Raw genomic sequence first — 24,329 nt, 5'->3', positions numbered from 1 at the left:
ATATATATATAAAACATTAAATAAATAAAAAATTGTATACACTGATTAGCCACAACATTAAATCCAATGATAGGTGAAGTGAACATTGATTATATGGTTACAATGGAACATGTAAATGTGTGGAATATATTAGGCAGAAAGTGAACAGTCAGTTCTTGAATTTCAGGTGTTGGAAGCAGGAAAAATAGGCAAGTGAAAAGATCTGAATGACTTTGACAAAGGCCAAATAGTGATGGCTAGATCAGGCTAGATCAATGATATGCATAAAATAGGCAAAATGAAAAGGACTGAGATAAATGCAGAGGTTTGGCATACCTATAAACTAAATTCAGAGCTGAACTGATGTCAAAATGAGCTTCTGTCTCTAAAAAGTATTAAATGGCCATAAAACCTCCTACTAATATAGTTTTGTCTTGTGACAGCAACTTATTAAAGTGTCTAAGGTTAGGTTAAGGCTGCAGGAAAATGTGGCCCGAATCGAATTTTTTTTGCTGATATGTGACTCAGATAATTTTATTTTTCATGCAGTGTGAAGAGCACAAACCTCATGGAATCTGACCTTTTTGATTCTGATTTGGACCACTTCCATATGTGGTCCTAAATCTAAAACAGGTCAGATGTTTTGCAATATGGCATCAGTCTGAATTTACGTCATTCTAGATCAATGTTCGTCATGATTTGGCACTGACGGGAGTCACTCCAAAGATTTTACATACCGGTAGATCTTTGATCACGCTGTGAATATGATATACAGTTGCAGAGATAGTCGGTGGAGAGGCAGTGAGGTGTTAAACTCATAAGTATTACAGTTACAGCTCTATACGAGCTAAATATTCAAAAACTTTGCTCTCTCTTCATCTTCGTCCACTTTATCACCTGCTCACAAATCCGCTGGCTTCCATGCCACAACACCTTAAAAAATGAACATGTAAATGCTTACATCAGTGGCCCCCGTGTTTACTTCCGTATGACAGTCATGGCGTCTCATTATCGTTCTTTTGCACATGCGGGTCATTTCAGGACCATGATCAATTCTCACAGCAATCTAATATTTGCCACATTTAAAAAAAGATGATGTGAACAACTGAGCACTAATTCTTGCTGGTTTAATGTAGCCTAAATTTGACCTCTGTAGATCAGAATGTCTCTGTTTGTGAAATAGTCTATTAGAAGAATCATCTTGTTATTCTGTCTCTCGATGGTTGTCGATACAGCGTCCCCGAATGATACGACTTGAACCTCTAAGGCCGTGAACATCAACCTATGAAAACACAAAGACGAAGAACAGGAAAACAAGAGAGTCTGCTCTTTTTGAAAAACACATTTGTTTTTAATGGATGTCTTATGCAATTCTTGTACTGGTTCAGATGGATGGGATCTCTAGTTTTTTACTGGGTGTGGGTGCATGAGCTTGATGCATGAGATGTAATTCTAACATTATAAAAAAATGTGTCAATTCAGGATTATGATCACAAAGTAAGTCTGTGAACATAAGTCTGTGCACAAATTTACCTGACGTCCTCAGGGAAAACTAAATGTTATTGATTTGTTTTCTGCCTTCATTTTGCTTCTGCCTGTGTCAGAATGCTGGTGAATCAGAGCTCAGCTATCATCCTTGTTTTTCAGCTAATATAGTTAACAACAGGACTCTCTGCCCTCCAATGATCATATCCATCCTTCCACAGAGCCACACGTTGCTGTGGAAAACATGCCGTATCTGTCACTACAGCTTCCTGTGTTCAAGAATTACACCCAGAAACGGATGGGTCACAACAGGCCCCTCTCTCTCAATCTTTCTGTCCTTCTTTTTCTTTTGATCAAAGAACACATACTTGCTTTTTAACTTGGCCAGTTCTTGATAAACATTATTGCCTTGTTAAACTCTGCTGCTATTTTGTTGCCATACCTCATAAAACACAATTAGGCGGATGTTCAGTAAATTGAAACTGTTAAAAATGTTGTTCTGGCTTCTATCTAACATGCAAAAGGGATGTCTAATGCTTAGGGTGCAAGACTCACTTTGAATAATAAAAAAACGAAATGTTTTTCTGCCTCATTCTTTCTGTCTAAACTTATCTTTGAGAATAAATCGCCTCCTTTTTCTTAACCAATAAAACAAAAAAGGAATGTAGACAAAGAATTCTTGGGATTACAATGGGAAAATGTAAGAGCTTCAAACTGTTTTCTCTCCATACATGTCATTTCTCTTTTCCTCTTTTTGCTTTGCTCCTCCTTGATCTCTTTGCCTGCTACTGTACTAATTCTGAGTTTACTGTCAATAAAACTGAGCATAATATTTTATTAGCCCATATAGGCTCAATTTCCAGCAATGACAACATTTTTCCTGGTCTTCACAGTCCTCTGAATGAGATTACTACTGCCTCTTGTGTGCATAGTGAACATATGTTTTGTTGTGCATTGTGATATTAATATTTGTGCGATTGATTTAATCTCATATTTAGAGAGTTAGGACTCTAGTAACTAAACATCTTCAAACTAGTTCTAAATTCTACTATGAGATTCTACACAAGTTTCTTAATTTCTCTGTGCTCCTTTCTAAGTAAGCACCAAGATCACATGTGTACCTTGACAAATGAAACACACTGAAGCAGGTCTATACAAAAAAAAAGAAAAAGATTTGTTTATGCATGTTTAACCTAACTGGGATGTTTTGTTAGTCTGAAGCACCTGATGTATGGAAGATTTTGGACTATTCCCACTAAGATTCCTGGCTTTGTTGATGCCTTTTCTTTGCATGTGGCTATTTTCATTTACTCTCCACTGATATCTTTCTGCTTTTCTATTGCTGCCAGAAGATCTCTGCCTGTCTTGTCTTGATCTAGGTTGACTTGATCACACTCTAGGGAATGTGGGCAAGAAAAAACAGACAAATGCTGGGTTAAAATTATATATTATATATACATAATTTATATATATGTAACATTATATATATGCTTTTTAATAACATACATAAACATACATGTTAGCCATGTTAGATTGGTCACCATTATTATGTATTATTTTGCGTGATTGTGCCAGTAGGAAATATCAGTAGTTTACATTTGCAAACATTCATTTTGCCATGAATGTGTTTCTGTATACAAGTGATAGGAGGGGGAAGAACAAAATACCAGCGTCAAATCCCATATGGCATACCAGGTTTCAGACTGCTGGATTTAGTTAAAGGTGTGGTGGGGGCAATATGATGTCACCCCACCCCAAGGTTCTTTGATAAAGTAGGCAGTTATAGCTGGTCCCTTCTCTTTCCCTCTAAGGAATGAAGTACTGGGAATGTTTGCAGTCAAAGACCGTTACGAAGTCACATAGACAGGCCCATGCTGGGCCATTAAAAGATCCAGCTGAAATAAAGTAATGTATTTAATAGCAAACTCTGAGTCTTTAATTATTAAAAAGTGACACACTCATAGTCTAGCCTCTCTTCAGCAGCCAATCAATTTTGTAGCAAATGAGAAATTTGTCCCAAAAGTATGTGAAATAATATCCTTAGACTGCATTTCAAAATATTTGGCCTCACTATAATAGTGAGAACATCTCAGACACAATGGCGATGACCGTAACCTGACCCCCTAAAATGTACACAAAGATTTAAATCAAAATAGGCTGATTTATGAGTTTGGACCACCCTTTTTACCCTGTGCAGTATAAAGGTTGGATAAAATCCAATGTGTCTTAAGGGAAAAGCGTGTTTTGTGCCTTTTAATGTGACCTGTGTCAGAGTGTTTTAGTCAAGATAATTTTGTTCACTTAGACAACGGAAGTTCAAAATGAAATTAATAGCCTATTGTTACCTCAGAACTTGCAACATAACTCGAAGCTCTCTGTTGAGCAGCAGCAGCAACAGTGTTCGTGCATCAGGCAGATGGAGCAGATACAGGCGCTCTGAGTCTGAACAGGGTGACATCATACCTTTACAATCTGAAGGCGCTGCCGCCGGTATCACGTCAGCTCGAGACAGAAGAGTAACCCCCTCTTTGATACTTTACCAATTAAGGTTCTCGCATTAAGACCAGAGAGGACAGAAGGAGGCAGAAACGACTAAGGGGTGTCACTAGTGTTTTTTTCTCGAGTTCAGCGAGCAAGCTTTTCCTCCAGGGACACTCGTCGGCTCCGGGAGGGTCGTACAGTGAGATTTCTGCACTGTGCTCCAGTCAAGTTCACTCTCCGCTGCCTGTGCCACACGCAGACTCCGAAGGAATACAGGAACAAGAGTTAGGCTACTTCAAGACAAGCATCAAAATGTAAGTTATAAAACCGTGGTTTTGAGCCTGGTCAGCTTACTTTTATTCTGGTTCAAATCTAAGTTCGCTTAGGGTTAAAAATCATTGACGCAGACGTTCACCACTAAACGTCTTGTATTTTGCGTAAATGTTTCTTCAAGCGGGATGGGTGAAGGGCGTGCAGCGTAGTGTCCGTAATTGTGCTGAATGACTGGAAATCACATTCTTGCGTACTCATAAGTGCCATGCATGCTTAAAGACATGTGAGGCGTACCTATACAATATTGCAAAAATGAGGAGACTGGATAAAACGAAACAAGCTAACGATAATTAAAAATAAATGTATATTAAAGGCTGTGTAGGCTCTGCAAATGCAAATCTAAATATTAATATTTAATTAATATTGCATGTCATTTACAAAAAGTGTATAAATCCTATGCTCTTGAGGTTTTGGCGCATCACTGTCGTAATCTAATTAAGACCCTCCTCACCAAATAAGGGAAAATATGGGAAGATCCGCGCGCACTTCATCCTTTGAAGTGAGAGTTGCGCGCGCCCCCCCATGCTCGAGGAAAATCTTGCACGAAACATCGCGACATCACCTGGATGACAGTCGAGAGACAGTAGGGCTCGTACAAAAACATCAGGTTTTACAGTAAAAACACGCATTTTCTTCCTTGATGGGAGAACAGGGCTAGTTGTCACAAGAGCTATGTATCAGTAACTATAATGTCAAGTCAAACGTCGAATTACACAAATGTGTGTTTTCTCCAGAAGTCGGTTTGTATGTTGGTTTCAAACACATATAGCACAAAACCGTCTGAAATTGAGGTTACTTTGGTGAATTACGTCCTCCAAAATAAAATTACAGTATCATTATATTTTTGTTATAGCTGTTCGTTAAATAAGTGCGCACAATAAAACCACATTGGTATACATTCAGACGAGTCAACTATGAATGAAAGCATATTTCATTTGAAAGGTTGGATTGTGTTTGTGTAAATAGACATTTTTTAAAATAAATGTGAGGGCGGGGCAAGTTGTCACATTTTTATTTATATTTAGCAGGATCCATTGTGACAACTCACCCCATGTGACCCTGCTTTTAGTCAGCCCACTTGCAATGAACTGTATCTTTTTTCCTGAGCAACAGTGGTCAAAATGTTCAGTAGATTTTTGTATCCAAGGTATATGCTTAAATTCACTTTCAAATGTAAACCTGCCCTGAGGAATATTCACTGCAGTACAAAAATGTGACAACTAGCCCCTGTCACTTGCAGTGCTATAATTATTTGCGTTTAAAATAATATAAAACACAACTTAGCTGCTCATATTTTTCTGTTTGGTTTCCATGTGCACAGAAGCAATAATAAAGCCACATCCTGTTGACGAAAGAATAAAACACCTTTACAAAATACCCATAGTGCCATTCTCCCCCTCAGTGTGTAATCTGTGTTTTTCACTGGTGCAGACGAGATGCACTTTGCGGCTGACAGCCAGTATGAGGGCTAACCACACTTTTCAGCATGGCTCAATCATGGCATCACGTGCCATCTCCACTTCACTATTTTGACAAGTATCTGTCCTCAAATGAACCTAACGTTATAATGATTATACTAAAGACAAAACGATTACATTTATCTTGGTTGAACTCACTACATTGATAGCATGTTTTGATGATATCAAAGTAATGAAATTAATAATGATTATTATTATTAGGGTTTCCTACAGTTAAGTTCACCATAGTTAACAGCTGGGAGTTAATATCCTTCTGTCATCAGGGTGACTGGGGAGTGTAACACAGTGTTCTTTTCAGCTATGTGCCTCAAATAATATTCCCATATTTGTCTGGTGCATATTAGAGTATTTTAGAAAACTGTATCTACAATCCCATTTTGGGATTTTTTATTTTGGGTCCTGTAAAAATGCACTTGAAAACCCATCCTGCCTGGTCAGACATGATATTTTATTTCATTTTTTTTTTTTTAAATAGGCCTACTTCAAATATGTAGCTTGTGTGAATGTTATATATCAAATTTAAAAAAGAGAACCTGCTGATTGAGATTATTCCAGCTCTTTCTTTTAGCAGTCATGATTGAATCAAATTATAAACTGGACTAAAATATTGCTTTTTTTTAACCATCAATAAGCGTTGTATGTGGAGATGTTGGGTAGAAGGAACATAAAATCAGCCTGTCATACTTCATATTTCCTGCAGGTGACGCCAGACTACAATATGGCTGCAGTAGTGGCTTGTTCTGAACGACTGACTTGTTTGTTCATCCTTTGTTTCTGAGCACTGGCCTATTTACAGTTAGACTGCATTGTGGACATGATAATATCACATGGGGTTTGAGAACAATAGGACATTGGTGATGTTGTTAACTGGAAATAAAACCAAAGAGATATAAAGTTATCCGAGGACTATAAATACCTAGTTATGAATGAAGTTCGTGATCTTGAGTCTGTCTGACATGAAGTAACCCTATCGGTTAAGTTGTGACATTGTGATGAAAACTTAAAGGGGTCATATGATGCTGCTAAAAAGAACATTATTTTGTGTATTTGGTGTAATGAAATGTGTTTATGCGGTTTAAAGTAAAAAAAAACACATTATTAACTTTTATAAAGAATATCTCTTTGGATTTGAGACTTTAGTCTTTGCAACTTTACAGATCTTCTTTATGCACCAAGAGCTTGTAACACTCCAAAGAGAAAGGAAAAATTGAAATCGCATCATATGACCCCTTTAATGACAAGTCTGAGCATTTTTTCTTCTCATCTTATGTTCTGCTAGAAATATCAAGTTTTCCCTGAGAATAAATATGAAGAGACAAAGAATGAGAGCAAGAGTAGGCCTATAACACATTATGTGGTTATGTAGATGTTTTATGATGGGGTGGGGAATTGGAGAGGGGGTCAGAGGGGCATCGGTGGCTCATTACATGAAGGGCATTCCACAGATTCTCCTGGAGAAACAAACGCTGAAAAAAGCTCTAAAGGGAAACATTCTTTTTGGACTGCGTCCTCACACACTGTTTTGGCTCATTTGCCTTATTTAGACAAATGTGGGATTAATGCAGTTCTAAATTTTCTCCTACAAAATGGCTACAAGGAGGGTAGAGATCCGGCCAAGATTTTTATTCGCACACCTTGGGTATTCAAACACCTCTTTAGAAATATTTTCAACTTTCTTACTCATCTATTGTGAATTTTCACTTAGGTTATTTGGACACCTTATCCAACTGCAGTTCATAATTTGATAATTGGTGGCATTACATCAACACACGAATATGGCAAAGTAGAACATTTGCTTAGATTTAGTCTGGACTTTATCTAGGCTATATGTGTTGATAAATGCATAAAGTGAAACACTATTTTAGTATCAAATAAAAATATTTTTTAAACATGACAAAACATATACATAAGATACAACAGAGCTTTAATTAAATTCTGTGTAACACAAATTATTTATTTAATTGAAATCGCTTTCTCACGTCAGAAGAGGTATACTTCGAAATACTGATTTTGAACGATATTTTAAGTATTTTTGTCAGTACATAATGCAACAGAGGTTTATGCACACTTGACATTGCGTAATATCCCGTGAATGCTGTATCGTGTGAGCTGTTTTCAGACCAGTTACCGTACACAAATGAATGACACACAATGGCATACTTTCATTCAGCAACTTCTTAAAAACTGAATAAGTTTTATAGAATATGTTTGAAAATGTCCACGTACTTCAGCCATGTGTCGATGAGAAACACAAATGTAATTAAACGCATGTGTATTTTAGCCTGATTTCAGTCAATTCTTTGTTTTCCCTTCTAGTCACATAACTTTGGAAAGAAGAGCACGCAAATTGTACAATTCCACAAGACTCCACCCAAAAAGCGAGACAGCGAATTAGTGCAGGAGACCCGAGTCGATAAAAATGAGTCAACACACACGCCCCCACCAGTCGATCGCCGCCGCCGCCGCTCCCCTATCCAACGCTTCTCTCTCCCCCGACAAGGACGCAGACATGCCCGCTACAGAGAAAGATCTCGCCGAGGACGCGCCATGGAAGAAGATCCAGCAAAACACATTCACGCGTTGGTGCAACGAGCATCTGAAATGTGTCAATAAGCGCTTAGCGAACCTGCAGACGGACCTGAGCGATGGGCTCCGGCTGATCGCGCTTCTGGAGGTGCTCAGCCAGAAGAAGATGTTCCGCAAGTTCAACCAGCGCCCCACGTTCAGACAGATGCAGCTGGAGAACGTCTCTGTGGCTCTGGAGTTCCTCGACAGGGAAAATATCAAGCTGGTGTCTATAGGTATGTTTTGATTTCAATCGAACATTGCACTTTATTAAATATAGTATATAAGTTATAAAACAAAGCTTGTGGCATCCAATATGACCCGGCATTTGGCCAACAAACAGGGCATTACATTTTAGGCAGGCCACAAAATAACGGGAAAGAATGATGGGAATCAAGGCCTTTGTGGCCACGGATTGTTTTGTGCACATTTGTATGATTGCCTCACGAGTTGCACGTGTTTTGTGAACTTTTTGTAACTTGTTGCTCATGCAGAGGGTTGTGAAATTAAGGTAAGTTTGCTTTAATCGCCTTTGCAGTTGAGAAAATGACAAAGAAGTGAGGAACCACAGTCGCTCCATTCAACTGTTATAAGTCCAGCCCTGAATGTCGTAAAGCAGCAGCAGACATCGTGGCGAATAGTTTGGGGTGGTTTAACCCTAGTTTGAGTGCTGAATGAGTCCATATTCAACAAGTGCACCAAAACTTTGTTTTCTGCATTGATGCAGTAAAAGGGTGGGAAAAAAACTGTACTGTTCCTCTTAATAGGAATAGTTATCACTTCCCACGCTAGAGGCTTTTATTTCAGTGAAGTTAGCTTTTTGGTATTTTTTTTTTTATTGTCCGTGTCAATTTTTTATTATAGTTCTCACGCGGCTATCAGTGAACATGGCCTTCACCCGTGGCACAAAGTAGAATTATCGATCGGCGAGGACACGCCTTCCTCTCACGAGGAGCACAGCTGTCTTCAACAATTTAATGTGGTTGTTTTGGGTGTCAACTGTTTAACTGAGGGATTAGAACATAAAGTTGCACAACATCGCTTGTGTTGGAGATGTTGAGACACGGTTCCTTCATTCAGTGCTGGTTGTGATTGATTGATGACTAACACCGTGACACGCCCTCCAGTTTATGGCTCATTTCAGGCACAAGCGAGTGAATCTGTACTAGATCATGGGTTCATTGAATGCGTGCAGTCTGATACAGAATTGGGTTTTGTTTTGTTCCCCCCCCCAACCGTTTTATTGAGCAGATATTCAATGGCAATGCATGTTTGACAAGCATGGCAATAAACATTACATTATATCATTGACTTATCTGCATCTAACTGAAGTTCATTCAAACAAGATTGCATTTAGCATTTCCCCTTTATTACAAAACAAATTGCTCCGCCTAATAAGAGAGAAGCTGGGTTATTGTAATGTAAAATGAATTTGAAAATGCCCCTTTTTGCTTTAATGACAGCACTCCAGTATCATAATCAAGTTTTACACAGACCTGTGGTTTTCATGTTCTCCTGGTTGATTTAAGAGAAACTTGAGCTTCAGTGGAGCAAAATCTACTATCTGTATAGTCACATGATCTGTCACAAGTTTGCATCTTTGATTCATGTCCTAGAAATAGTGCAGTATCTTTAGTTTTTCATTTTTCATAAATTCTATATTTTAGGTTTTTCAAAAACCTAAAAGTTTTTGATAATTTTCAAGTTTAAACATTGAGCAGATATTCAATGGCAATGCATGTTTGACAAGCATGGCAATAAACATTACATTATATCATTGACTTATCTGCATCTAACTGAAGTTCATTCAAACAAGATTGCATTTAGCATTTCCCCTTTATTACAAAACAAATTGCTCCGCCTAATAAGAGAGAAGCTGGGTTATTGTAATGTAAAATGAATTTGAAAATGCCCCTTTTTGCTTTAATGACAGCACTCCAGTATCATAATCAAGTTTTACACAGACCTGTGGTTTTCATGTTCTCCTGGTTGATTTAAGAGAAACTTGAGCTTCAGTGGAGCAAAATCTACTATCTGTACAGTCACATGATCTGTCACAAGTTTGCATCTTTGATTCATGTCCTAGAAAATAGTGCAGTATCTTTAGTTTTTCATTTTTCATAAATTCTATATTTTAGGTTTTTCAAAAACCTAAAAGTTTTTGATAATTTTCAAGTTTAAACTAGCTTTTTAATTCCAAGATTTTCAGTCCTGACAGATCGTTCTGTCTTAGTGTTTTAGTATAATTTGTTCTCTTCTGGAAGCCCATGCTTTCATCAGTAGAGCCACAACCCAATGGCTGTAGGGTTTTGCTCTTAATGGGAGCATTTCCCAACAGCGCCCAGAGGGCATAAATAAACATCCTCTTAGATGGTGCAATCAGGGATTATTCAGCAATTGCACAATATTTGTACTTAGAAACACCTTCATCCCTTACTGTTAATATGAGCAAACCGTTTTGCTGGACTGAGTTGCTCACCCACAGATGAAGAAAAGAAGGAAAAATCTGTAGATGGAAAAATCTACATTTTTCAAGTTCTTTGTGCATTTTTCTTTTTTTGTACTTGTTACTTTGCACTTTTTGTTAAAACATTTTTATTTACTATTTATTCAGGTTTTTTTAAGGTATCTAATATTTTGATGCTTAATTTCCATGATCTAAATATTCTTAAAATTAAAAGTTTGTTGTCATTTGGAAGTGTGTAGGCCTTCTTGCATTATTATGCTGTTACATTATGATTATATATTCAGTGGCATAAAAAGGTCTTTAAAATGACAATAATATCGCTTATCGCAATTATTTCTGGGGCAATATATCGCACAACAAAAAGGTTTAAGTCTTTCACTGGTCATCGCATTTAGTCGTTAAAAATTCTCACTATAACACGCACTTAGCTTTTCAGTGTTTTTATTTAAGTTTTAAGCTGAATTTTGTTAAAAAATGTAAAAAATTATTTATAAAGACTTATAGATCTAAATGGAGAGTTATGTAGTTATTTAACAGGTCAATAGCTGAGGGAGGCTTCCTGATGTTCCTGTGCTTTATTGGCAATGCCAGGATTTCCTGTTCGTTTGTGCGACAGTCCTGTGGCAATGGAGCGCAGCAGTGGGGCACTTTTTCAGCTGCCCTTGTTGCAGAATTTATTTTTTCCATTCATTTTCTCCATGGGGATTAAAAAGCTGAATAAAGTTCTAAGACATGTCATGAACCAAACCAACCAGATAAAACTGAACCTTAGATTTTGGTTTGAAAGCAAAAAAGTATCTAATAGTGGGATGCCTGACTTAATAATGTCATGCACAATGCTTCATGGGAATGGGAGTTTGCCGCTGAGCTCTTTTTGGCATGGTTTCCTATGGTTATAGCGACAGCTTGGTGGATCCTGTTCAGGATTACTGGTAGTTCTATGCTTGACGTCAAACTTGAAATCTCACTCTATAGATGCATATATTGTTGCTTAATCTCTGAGCTCTGTTGTGAAAGGCAGAAAATGAAACGGATTTTACTTCTGGAACCCAACTGCTGCACTCTAGTGCTCTTGAACAGAACTTTCACATCACTGCAGCTGCTTTAAATATGAGAAACTAAAGTTGGCGTAAACTGAAGTACATTCGGTGTACTTATGCCTACTTGCACCAGCGAATAAGTGGCATGTGTGCAAGTGTGCGTGATTATGTACCCTCACACCCTTCACCACACTGGAAAGCACCCTATGGCAAGTCTCACCAGTGCTCTTTTAATTGGTCACACTTGAACCGCCAAATTTCTGCATAAACAAAAGAATAAGGTGATTTTTGCGCTTGAATGTCTCTTTGTGACTCAGGTGTTGAAGTTCCGCTTTACTGTGGAACTGTAAAGAAAAAGTTTTTTTAAGGTCGTTGTCACCCTACTAGACAAAACTGCTGCATGGAAACCACATGAAGACATCTGCCACGCGCTCTGTATTCTCCGAAAAGCCTCATGACTACAAACTGAGACAGACAAATAGGTAGGTAGACGCAGCCTGGAGTGGAGACGGTGAATTAAGATGCAGTAAAATAGAATGTGGCTAGGCAATCGATGAAAGGGGGAAAAACTCTTCCTCTGCTGAGCATAGATTGCTGCAATTCAGTTTTTCCTCCTTTTGGAGATAAGAAATTGAATTTGGCTGAAGTTAAGCTAATGCAGAGAAATGGGGTGTTTTTTGCTATATTTTTAGACTGAGGGTATGACTTACTCATTTTGGTTGAAGGGAGGTGGGTCAAAGGGAGATGGACGGCAAATAAAAGAAGTGCAAGTGGGATCGAGGAAAGGCGGGGTGGTGTTGGGGGTGTTTCCCAATGGGTACAATTGCATGGCACTTCCTTGATCTGACAACCCATAGAAGAATGCATCACCAAATTGTATTTATTTATTTTTACATGCTAGTGTAAGACTTTTTTCAAGAATCGTATAATGGAGATGGTAGGGTGATTTACCCTTGATGGTTTCAGGAAAGAATCCAGCACAATTGGCACTTATCTGATTGTCCCAAGGCATTTATCTCCACCCCTATTTAAGAGCAGAGATTTATGTTCGCAGTCACACTGGCAGAACTACTGATGAATGGAAATATCGCTGAACATGGCCACATCTTTAGTGATCTTGTTAAAATGTAGGCTGGCCTTGTATGTCTTTGTGATATATGGATTGTGGCACTAAACACGCTCTATTGGCTTGACATAATGAAAATCGTATGTTTAATATGGACAGGTACTCTCCTGGCCTCTTTTTTGAGGTGAAGTTGATGGGACTGGGTTTTGTCCAGCCACTAAAGAACCACCAAGCCAAATGACAATCCAGCTCTGTCAATATGGGGTTTTACAAAAGCACTACCACAGCAGTTTTCTGCTCTAGTCAGTTTTCCCTCCCTCACTCCTTCTCTTCCTTTCCCTGCCTCCCCCTGTTCCCTCCCTCTCCCAGCTGTAATCAGAAACCTCTGTGCAAGGGAATGGGTGGCCTGCCAGGATCAAGTTTGCTTCTGCCCTTTTAAGGCTAAAAAACCAAGGGGAACATTTCCAGAGAGGGAGGGAGGAAGAGAGTGAGGGAGGAAAGGAGGGAGGGACATTTGGAAGTCATACAAAGTAAAAGAAAAGGAAGTTTTCTTGCAGAGTTCATGCTCCTAAAATCGTGTATCGGATGTGTCCTGTTTTGAAAACCGAAGTCTGGATGCACAGAATTCAACATTTCTATGCCACATGGTCCTCATTAAGACCTGCGGCACAACAGTTGTTTTCATGCTTTTTTAGGTTCTTCAAACTGCAGATGTTGGAGATAAAAGAAACATGCTGACAGGCACTAGTGGCATTGTGTGCGACCCATGTGGTGAAAGTTTATCATGGTGTTAAACTGAAATATCACATAGAATGTTATATCTTAGAAAATCCAGGCACCCCTAGTTAACACTCTTAAAGTTGGCATTAAATGGAAATTATCTTTTTCTATAGTCTATTTTATATGTTGTAAGTGATTCATCCATGCATAGGTTTCTTCTCGTTATTAATCAAATGACAGAATTATCCAATCACGTAGTCCGCTTAAACCTGCCCCGTTCTTCTAATCAGCTGCAAGCTCTCATTCAGATCTGCCTCCATCCAATCATCAACTGATGGCCAGGACTAAATCCCACCCAACTTAAAAAAAAAATAAAAAAAAACATTCCTGATAATGTTTTATTCAGTTGTCTTCCGTTACATCTCAAATGTAACTTCTGTTAAAGTGATGTTCAACCAAAAATCAATTTGTCATTCTTAGATGAATTAACATTCCAAACTTGTAGAATTTTTTTTTTCCTTCTGCGGAACAAAAACATTTTAAAGAACATTTGTGGTCCAAACAGCTTTCTCTTCCAGTGTTTGGACAAAATAAAACATCTTTTTTTTTTTTTTTTTCCACAGAGGAAAGAAATGTCTTTGTAGACTAGAGAAAGAGAAGTGGGGTGGGTGGGTGGCTGGGTGGGGGGGTCAGTACTGTCGAGTTTTCCATGACTCTGATTGCATTTGTGTATAGACGTCCTGATCCTCAATCCTCCTCTACGGTTGTGTGCAAACATGAAACCCCCACTGCTGGAAAATGACCTCAACTTTGTGAATGAAAAGTTATTTGGCTAATTATCTTACAGAAATGTATGAAATTTTCTTATGAAATGCATCTTGGGACGAACACTCCTCCTCATCCTCGGCGTGTCTTCAGACATCTGCAGTGTGTTATGTTGTCCGACAGTGTGGGGTCAAGGTTGAGGGCTGACGTCAGAGTGGCTGAGGTGATTTGGCAGATCCAGACAGAGGGTGAGTCATGGGAATGAATCTGTGCTCTGATCCACTACTGATGACTCGGCACTCCCACATGGCTCGAACAGGAAGGCCACAACTCACCAACCCTGTCTCTCCGTCCCTCCTTGTCCAAGTCCTTGGTTGTGTCTGAAAGCTTGGCAAGCAGAATATGGTGTGGTAGGAAGGTAACGAAGCACATGCGAATCAAATGTTTGCATAATGTCTACCAAGATGCCTTCATTTGATTGGCAGCATATTGTTGCCTTTAAGCCACAATGATTTGTGTGTGGTCGATGGTTGGTGGAAAATAACAGCATCTGATGGAGCTGTGTAAATTTATCTAAGAATATATGACGACTCATGTCTCCTGAGAAATAAGCATTATGGTCACTAAATATTTGCTTTGGTTATCTTTAAATCTCTAGATTTGTTTTGGATCATCAGGTATGATGTCATGATGCCTTCATGCAAAAAACATCAAGTTTAGTCATCGAGTGACTGGGCAGGAATGCCGCTTCCTTGGGTTTCGAACACAAGCCATCTCTGTCCTTTGTATATTTTGTCTTTGACCGTTTTAGTCACCATCTTTTTTCTGGTTCTCTCCCTGTCTTTCCGTCATCTATCTCTTTCTCAGCCTCTTTCATTTATCTCCTCTTACTCACTGCCAGCTTTCTCTCTCGGACGTGAAATTCATGTTTTGGGAATTTGATGGAGAGCTGTGAGCACAAATGTCCTTAAAAGGAATAAGTGTGCTGTGTGTTTCCTGCAGTATGTGGTGGGAATGCTGCAGCAACACAGATTCCTCTCATGTTTCATATGTTTGCCATTGTGTGCAGTGCGTTACCGTGCCTGTGTCCCCCTCCGACCCCCACCCACCACATTTAGAAATGGTTGAGGATGGTCACGTGGTCATGCATGAACCAAGTTGATTAGTGAGGTCAGCATGTCCATCTGCAGGAATTGAGACAGATGAACGTCTGACGAATTTTAGTGTAGGGAATAGGCATGCAACGATACCATTTTTTTTTTTTTTTTTTCATTTTTTTTTTTTTTTTTTTTTTTTTTTTTTTCAGAACCGATCCGATACCAGCACAGTTTTTTTTTTAATTTTTTTTTTTTTAATCAATGTCATTTTCTGTACTTCTGTGTTGACCTGATCATCACTCTTGGGTGTGTTAAACACAATCTGCTAAAGATAGACAACTTCATTTTAATGAAAAATAACAAATGAAAAAATATGTAATCATAATCTATGACAAAAAATACTATTATAAACTAGGTTAGTGGATATTTCAGCAGCAAAAGTTATTCTAGAAAAATCGTGGGTGCACAATAATTTTATAAAAACATTAAATTAAACTAAACATTTAGTGAAACAACATTATTTAGTGGGGGTATTAAAAGACATTTATTTTAAATGCATAGCACAGTAATGAAGGCAGCAACATATGATGGATCAGAACAAGAAAGACTATTAGTAATCTTTCATTGCGCAAAAGTATTATAATAGAAAAGGGTATGGCTCCAATCCAGAGCGGCACAAAACGCTTATGTGCATCCCGTGCGCAAAATGTTGCTTTTGTTTTTGTTGTTCAATGCGGAACAAGACTCTAAATCAGCCTAATTACATGGGGCTCATGCTGACTAGTAGACTCTTCGTTCAAACATCCTATACCCCAATCCCAAATGCACCCCAAAAATTGTCCTGAAACATTAGCTCACATTTTTTTACTCATTTATTCGATTTTTGGGAACTGTAAACCACAGCATGTTTTTCTGTCTGTGAGGGTGGGCTGCTGGGGAGTGATAAGCATCAGTTTTAAATGCACAACCACTCAATCCCAGTTCCATTGAGCATCAAGGTCTTTCCTGTGACTTTAACCATTTGAAATGAACTGGCAAAGGATTTTGAGATGTCAAAAGCGGATCAATTCCCAAGGCTCTAGAGGCCAAAAAATGCTGCATGACGAAAAATAACTGGGGCTCATTTTATTTGTACAGCCCTCAGGATGTCTGTGTAAGCCCTGCCTTAAGTTGATGGTAAGGTCCGCCTCTAATACCTTAAACAAGCGCCAACAAGTTCCCATGTAATAACACTCTTTTTGTTATTTCTCTGTCTTCTCTTCACTGCCATAACAGTGAATCAGACTGTAATAGTCACTCATCATAGTCTGCACTATTGTATTATGCTGATTTGGGTTTGTTTCTAATATTTCACTCATATTTTTTTCCCGTCAGTACCCTTGTAGGAATAAGATTAGTCATAGTCAAAGGCAGCACGATCTACAGGACGTTCCACTAGAGCTGACTCTGGAAGAATTTGGTGATGCTTAAACTTCCCCTTCCAGCATTAACCATAATGGGGCTTCTTTATAGGTCCATAAATTTCCATATTATTGCTCCGATGCTGAAGCACATGCCCAGTGTGTTTGGTCTGTGAATAAAGGAATCAGAGAGGGTTCAATAGCACCTTCACCAGAAGCCAAGATGAATTCCAGCAGGCTCTGGGGGCTCATGGTTTGTAAACCGCACCGGGAGACCAGAACTAGAGAAAAAAGCGAATGTATTATTTTACATGGCCAAACAAGCGCTGCTGGATAACTGGAACGGGTCAGGAGGGGGATAAAATGTTATGAGAGATCTCACAATATACAGCGCATTCATTTTGAGTCTATTTCTGAACTGATCAAATGCTTGCTTCCTCCTTGAGACAATGATTTGCTTATAGATTGAGTTTTGCTATGTTTTAAAGGGAAAGTTTACCCAAAAATCAAAACGGTTATTTCTCACGTCATACCTCTACTGAAGGTCTGATTTCTCAAAACCTTGATGATTCAAAAAGTTAACTGTAAAAATCCTTATGAATGAGTTTATTCCAAGTGTTTACCATATTTGATGAGCTCTATGTATGTGCGTTGATCATTACTGATGAGTGAAAGCCTAAACTGGAATAAACTGCTTGATTCATATGGATTAGATATGAATTGTTTACAACATTTTTATGAACCATTAGAAGCTTCAAAGTTGTCAAAGAAATCTAATTTTTCATTAAATAATATTCAAAAAAATAAACAATGCGTTAACATTAACCTAACAAAGAGCGTTACATTTTTTTTTTACCATATTTATGAATCTTCATTGACGTTTGGTTATAAAAATGAAACCGCTCATTGTTAGTTCATGTTAGCTCAGTCAGTTCCATTAAATATTAACAGATACAACTTTAGATTTTTTTCTTTATATTGTATTAGTAAGTTTTGAATTAACATGAATAAATGCTGAAATGAAGCGTACTTAACTTTCACAGTATGGTTCGATCGAACGTGTCACCTTTGCTTATGAAATGCCAAATCAATATTTTTCTGTATGTCTGGGTTATATCGAAATATTCTCCCCTCCCTTTGTCCCCTGCAAGGTTAACTGCATCCTCAGTGGAGCATGTGTCAGTTAAAACAGGAAGTTGCACTGCATTGCACTGCCCTGCCCAAGTCCTCCCCCAGGGCATGCAAGCGCTATCAAAGAACAATTATCCACGTTATCTTCAAATATGTCTTGATTCTCTCACTGTCCCAGCTTGGATTAGGCCTCACTTGCATACTAAATGCAGCACAGGATGTGGCAAGAGTGTTCTGTTTGTGCATTGAAGTTGTTTTTGTTTCTTCTGTAGCTCGGGACGCATGTGCAAGCCTATAACCACATTTTGGATGGGCGTATGCTCTTGTTAAAGAGAAATGGTAGGGGAAAGGGAAGTGTGAAAGTGTTGTATGAGGGTGGAGATCAGACTATGATCAGATCTTGATGTCGACACAGGGTGGAGTGACTAGAGGAGGAGATGGGTTTACATTTATTTCCATTCCTTTTTAAGAACCGTAAGAGCAGAGCAAATAATAAAAGGCTACAAGACTTCATCCGGCTCTCTTAGATTTCAAATTGAAATTTTGTCCTGAAATAATCCTCAGATGGGATGGTGCCAACCAGACGGTTTAATCCACAAATGTCTTCTCTGATTATCATCTACACTCTGAATCTGAAGTCCTGCCAGCATTAAGTCTGATTGTTTCACATGTGCAGTGCAGATACAAGCGCTTCATTGTTTGGTGACCATTTGTGGCATGGTCTGCAACTTATTGCACCGTCTTGTGCTGAATGATAAAAGGATTCGTTCCAGCTTTATAGATACAGATGCCCTCAGATGATAAAAAATCTTATTTACTCCAATGCGTTTTGGCAAACTCTGTGTAACTCTTCTCTCTGTCTCTGTGTTACAGACAGTAAGGCCATAGTGGATGGGAACCTGAAGCTGATCCTGGGTCTGATATGGACTCTGATTCTCCATTATTCCATCTCCATGCCCATGTGGGACGAGGAGGAGGAGACCGAAGAAAGCAAGCAGAAGACACCCAAACAGAGGCTTCTCGGATGGATCCAGAACAAGCTGCCCGAGCTGCCCATCACCAACTTCAGCCGGGACTGGCAGTCAGGGAAAGCCCTTGGCGCTTTGGTGGACAGTTGTGCCCCAGGTGAAATATCTGGGATGGTGTTTTGTGGGAATTTAGAGATCTCAGGGGTTTAGTGGTCTGAGAATATCTTTAGTATTAAATTTGGTGTTCCTATTAGGCATTTTCAGTCTACATGAATCATGATCAATAGACTTAAAAAAATGTATACATTTGCTCAGATTGTTTATATACAGTATTTTTTTAATTAAATTTAATGCATAAATGTTTAAAGAGGTCCCTGCTTGGATTTGTAGTAATAACGAGTAATTCATTGAATCAGTTTTTTTTTTAATGAACAACTTTTTTTTCATGCTGTCGATAGCAACACCAGCAAGTATTTTAAAGCAAGTCTGACACAGTCCTTAGAAAACGTGAGCAAATAGTTTATTTTTATTTTTCGTTTGCAGGTCTTTGTCCAGACTGGGATTCCTGGGACCAGACCAAGCCTGTGGACAATGCCAGGGAGGCCATGCAGCAGGCTGATGACTGGCTTGGTGTTCCTCAGGTACTTTATCTTAGATCGGTCATCTCTGGCCTTTTCGTTAACTACGGAATAATCAGAGAACAGAATGTTCTAGAGCCGCCACCTGGCATGTTTCTAATTCAATGCAGCAACCATGGCTTTTGTGGTTTCATCATGACCTGAATTGGAAAGGAAACAAATGAAAAAGCATTTGGCTCGGTCACGTCACATGCCGTTTTGGTCATAACGGTAAAGTTGCAGTATGCAATCTCGCCTAGTATTGCAGTAGTGTTTATGGTTTAACTTTTTTTTTTTTTGAAGGACTAGACAAATAGGGAACTGAGTCAAATCACTTTTCTCTCTACTGATGTATCAAAACTACCCAGTGAGGTTTCTTTGTCACTGTGCATGCTGATGGTGTGCCAAGGCTGGCATGTTGCGTGCCGTCAGTTATGCTTGTGGTTAGGTGTTTCCGTCCCTAGGGCTGATGTTACTATGATACAGACTTCTCAATTTGTATCTTAATAAACTTCCTGTTGGCATGGCACGATAAAAACACCTTGTTTTACAAAATGTTTACAAATTGCATGAGTTTTAGTTGGTTTAGGTTAAATTGCATGCCGCGTTTCTTCACCAGGTGATCACTCCAGAAGAAATCGTTGATCCCAATGTGGACGAGCACTCTGTTATGACTTACCTGTCCCAGTTCCCCAAAGCCAAACTCAAGCCTGGTGCCCCCCTGCGGCCCAAACTCAACCCCAAAAAGGCCCGTGCCTATGGACCAGGTAAACTGTGACCAGCTGCATATTTGCTATGGTTTTATTTGTTATGTCTGAAACTGATTGTTTTAATATAAGTGTTTGAGATGCAGTTCTTGGAAAGTGAAGAATCATGGGTATTGTTCTGTGCCATGCAGGTATTGAGCCCACAGGTAATGTTGTGATGAAGAAGGCAGTGTTCACTGTTGAGACCATCAGTGCTGGTCAGGGCGAGGTTCTGGTTTACGTGGAGGACCCAGCCGGCCACCGTGAGGAGGCCAAAGTTACAGCCAACAATGACAAGAACCGCACCTACTCTGTATTCTATGTACCAAAAGTCACTGGACAACACAAGGTACCCAGAAGTGTTTACATGAAAAAGATGAAACAATGTCCCAAAAAAAAAAATTACACTGATATTTTAAAATAAAGGCAGTGCATCACCATGTGGAAGCAAACATTCTTGCCTGGTTTTTAATAGACCTGTGTCTGTTCTCCTAGGTGACAGTGCTGTTTGCAGGGCAACACATCTCCAAGAGCCCATTTGAGGTGGATGTGGGAATGGCTCAGGGAGACTCCAGCAAGGTCACTGCCCAGGGCCCAGGACTTGAGCCTGCTGGCAACATTGCCAACAAGACCACATACTTTGATGTCTACACAGCTGGTACTTGTCCTTGGTGTATCATACGTTATGCTTATTTTGGTTGTAGATGATGCTTTAAAAATAAAGTATATAAAATAAGCTGTTTATTTTTTTTTAGCTAAATAAAGATAGGAGTAGACAAAATAAACATCATATTATTAGTTTATCTAAAGAAGTAACATAATTTAACCTAAACCAACCAAAATAGACATTTTTAAAAATAAGATGTTCTTTCTCAGGTGCTGGAGTAGGAGAGGTCGAGGTGGTCATTATGGACCCCAGTGGAAAGAAGGGCACTGTTGAATGCAGTGTTGAGGATAAGGGCAGCAGCAGCTACCGATGCACTTACAAGCCCACTCAGGAGGGCCAGCACATCATCTATATCACCTTTGCTGGGGGGCAGATCTCCAAGAGCCCTTACACTGTCCATGTGGGAGAGGGTAAGATCCAGAGAAGGGCTAAGCATGAATATATTGTGTGTAAGACAGGAAAGGGAAGTAGGTGGAAGGGATATACACTGGATTCATTTTAATGAGGCATGGAAAGGCCATTACCACTGAATAGCATGTACAAAACTTCATTTAAAAGTTTAGGTTTCTGTTATCTGTCCTTGTCTGCATTGCTTTTTCTTGCTGTCTTTTTCCTCTGTTTTTCTTCACTGGCAATTGTGTCTCTCCTTTTGAAGGACTGGTTTCGTCTACATCCACTGGTATCTCTCCTTTTCTCTTTGGATCGGCCTCCCTTTGGCTTTTGATGTCATTTCCTGTTTCCTTGGATATGTCTTGGGTACTTGACATGCTGCTTTTCTGCCCCTCACTTTAGGCTGCAAACACTTTACAGTGCCAATGAAATGACATGACATCATTTTGAATCGCTGGTTATACTGACCAGAAAGTGTTTAACTGCCCATATAAGTGCTAATAGATGTTCGTTTCTCTGGAGACGTGTGTAGACAATGTTATCCATGGCGTTGTAAGCCAAGCAAAATTCCTGTGACTCAGTAATGTGTGGAGCAGTAGTCAAATGGAACATTAAAAATAGCGTTTTATTATTAGACAGTTTTCCCACCAGTATTATTCAGCACTGTAAAGTCATTCTTACCACTTCCTCTTGTAAGGCTGTTTGGATCAAGACAAAGAAAGATAAGAATTTACACCACGAGCAGAGCCTAGTATCACTCCCCCCCCCGTATGCTCCATGTTTTTCTGCCTGCTTTTTTTTGAAGAACAGATATGCAGTACAAGTTTCTTTATTTTTAAAATAGAAATCATAAATTTCAACTTGTTCCTCCGTTTGTAAATACCAGACACATTTACAGTAATGCAATGTACAATCGAAGTCGGTGTTGCAAGGCATTACATTGAAATGTTGAACATACTGTTTCGAAAGTATGTTCCCGACATTATACATGCTAACATGAGAATATTTTGTTAACTAGAACCTACACCGCTCTTCACAGACAGTTAGCATATTTCAATCCTGTCATGACCACAAAAAGGCTGTTAACTCAATAACTTATGCAAGGATATCATACATTATACATAGTGACACTATTTCTCAATTGTGACTTTAAATTTCACAGTTGTGACTCTATATCTCAGTGTATCTTTTATATCTTATTTTTTATTTACTAATTGGGATGTTGCTTTTTGTTGAATCCTTTGTTTTTGTAAATAGAAGGGTACACCGTTAACTACAAATTTGTACTAACTTGGTTATGTTCTCACCAGCCTGTAATCCAAGCCTGTGTAGAGCCAAGGGCCGTGGTCTGCAGCCTAAAGGCTTGAGAATCAAGGAGACTGCAGAGTTCAAGGTTTACACCAAAGGAGCTGGCACTGGAGACCTCAAAGTCACCATCAAAGGGCCCAGTGAGTGGACGCCATACTCATTCACAATGTTCACAGTGCCCTCAGTATTAACTTAAGCTACAGTACAGATGTTTTAAGAGCTAGTTACCCAACAACTAAATGTGTTACGCAGAGGGTCTTGAGGAGCCCTGTAAGAAGAAGGATCTGGGAGATGGCGTGTACAGCTTTGAGTATTACCCTACCACACCTGGGAATTACATCATCATGATCACATGGGGTGGACAACACATCCCACGCAGGTAAATAATTAATCCCATGCAGTGGGTTTCTATTCCCAATAAGAGAGTAGTGATTGGACTTGATAAATGTCAATTCCTTTTTCTTGTTTCCAGTCCGTTTGAGGTAAAGATTGGATCTGAAGCAGGACCGCAGCAGGTCAGGGCATGGGGTCCAGGACTGGAGAGTGGTGTGGTAGGCAAGTCAGCTGACTTTGTGGTGGAAGCTGTCGGAGATGACGTGGGCACTTTGGGTATGTCAATTAGCTCTTCTTTCATCCACCTGTTTGAACGGCATACAATTGTATTTCTTAAATCCAATATGAACTTGGGAACTCTCCATTCAGGGTTCTCAGTGGAGGGCCCATCCCCGGCTAAGATCGAATGTGACGATAAGGGAGATGGCTCCTGTGATGTGAGGTACTGGCCCACAGAACCGGGCGAGTATGCAGTTCATGTGCTCTGTAAAAACGAGGACATCCAGCTCAGCCCTTTCATGGCTGAAGTCGTACCTGCTCCAGGAAAAGACTTCTACCCTGACAAGGTAATTAACCTGCCGCCTTTCTAGAAATATTTGATGTGAAAATATTCCTAACATGAGCAGCTGATAGTCCATACTCTAAATGAGTCTGTTGTTGGTAATTCTTGTGATGCGTCTCATTTTGTAATTCAGGTGAAGGCTTATGGTCCAGGTCTGGAGAGCTCTGGCCTTTCAGTCGGCAAACCAGCAGAGTTCACTGTGGATGCCAAACTAGGTGGCAAAGCTCCTCTAAAGATTCAAGCTCAGGTGTGGATTCTGCTTTATGGCTCATGACGGACTCTTCACTCTAAATCAAAGCACTAACAAGCTCTTTCCCTCTCAGGACCGTGATGGAAACCCAGTGGATGTGCAGGTGAAGGACAACGGTAACGGAACATACAGCTGCAGCTACACCCCTCGCAAACCACTCAAACACACTATGATGGTGTCCTGGGGTGGAGTCAACATCCCAGAGAGCCCATTCAGGGTGGGTAGTCATTCAGATATGGTTAACGTCCTTGGAATTACTAATGAAGAGTGTTTTAATGTGTTCTCACTGCATTTGTTGTGTAGATGAACATTGGGGCAGGGTGCCATCCCAATAAGGTGAAAGTATCAGGACCTGGAGTGGCCAAGACTGGCCTGAAGGCATTTGAACCAACATACTTCACTGTGGATTGTGCCGAGGCGGGACAGGGTAAGAAATTTAACTCTAAAAGAACTAGATGTAAACTAATATTTTCATGTCTTT

The 24,329-nt window shown here is 39.4% G+C and overlaps 1 protein-coding gene and 1 long non-coding RNA gene across 2 annotated transcripts in view; one reads left to right on the top strand and one right to left on the bottom strand.

Moving 5' to 3' along the window:
- Window positions 1-77: 77 nt before the first annotated feature.
- Window positions 78-4,051, bottom strand: LOC107737617 (uncharacterized). Its single transcript, XR_001639810.1, has 3 exons — window positions 4,005-4,051; window positions 3,810-3,906; window positions 78-2,860 (listed from the first exon to the last, which is right to left on the bottom strand). It is a non-coding gene; the product is annotated as an uncharacterized LOC107737617 (long non-coding RNA).
- A 117-nt stretch (window positions 4,052-4,168) lies between these two features.
- Window positions 4,169-24,329, top strand: part of LOC107737611 (filamin-A-like) — a 36,211-nt gene continuing 16,050 nt past the window's right edge. The window contains exons 1-15 of the mRNA XM_016549176.1: window positions 4,169-4,259; window positions 8,073-8,557; window positions 18,881-19,132; window positions 19,519-19,616; window positions 20,212-20,359; window positions 20,491-20,687; window positions 20,834-20,996; window positions 21,215-21,415; window positions 22,706-22,843; window positions 22,956-23,082; window positions 23,176-23,312; window positions 23,406-23,602; window positions 23,732-23,845; window positions 23,922-24,065; window positions 24,152-24,275. Coding sequence (XP_016404662.1) covers window positions 8,176-8,557; window positions 18,881-19,132; window positions 19,519-19,616; window positions 20,212-20,359; window positions 20,491-20,687; window positions 20,834-20,996; window positions 21,215-21,415; window positions 22,706-22,843; window positions 22,956-23,082; window positions 23,176-23,312; window positions 23,406-23,602; window positions 23,732-23,845; window positions 23,922-24,065; window positions 24,152-24,275 — 2,422 coding nt within the window. The 5' untranslated portion in view covers window positions 4,169-4,259; window positions 8,073-8,175. The remainder of the gene's footprint in view (window positions 4,260-8,072; window positions 8,558-18,880; window positions 19,133-19,518; window positions 19,617-20,211; window positions 20,360-20,490; window positions 20,688-20,833; window positions 20,997-21,214; window positions 21,416-22,705; window positions 22,844-22,955; window positions 23,083-23,175; window positions 23,313-23,405; window positions 23,603-23,731; window positions 23,846-23,921; window positions 24,066-24,151; window positions 24,276-24,329) is intronic.

The sequence above is a fragment of the Sinocyclocheilus rhinocerous genome, unplaced genomic scaffold (genome assembly GCF_001515625.1).
Source record: "Sinocyclocheilus rhinocerous isolate Xijiao unplaced genomic scaffold, SAMN03320098_v1.1 scaffold72, whole genome shotgun sequence".
Taxonomy (NCBI): Eukaryota; Metazoa; Chordata; class Actinopteri; order Cypriniformes; family Cyprinidae; genus Sinocyclocheilus; species Sinocyclocheilus rhinocerous.
Note: the sequence above shows the minus strand (reverse complement) of the source record. Positions and strands in the feature narration are given on the sequence as shown.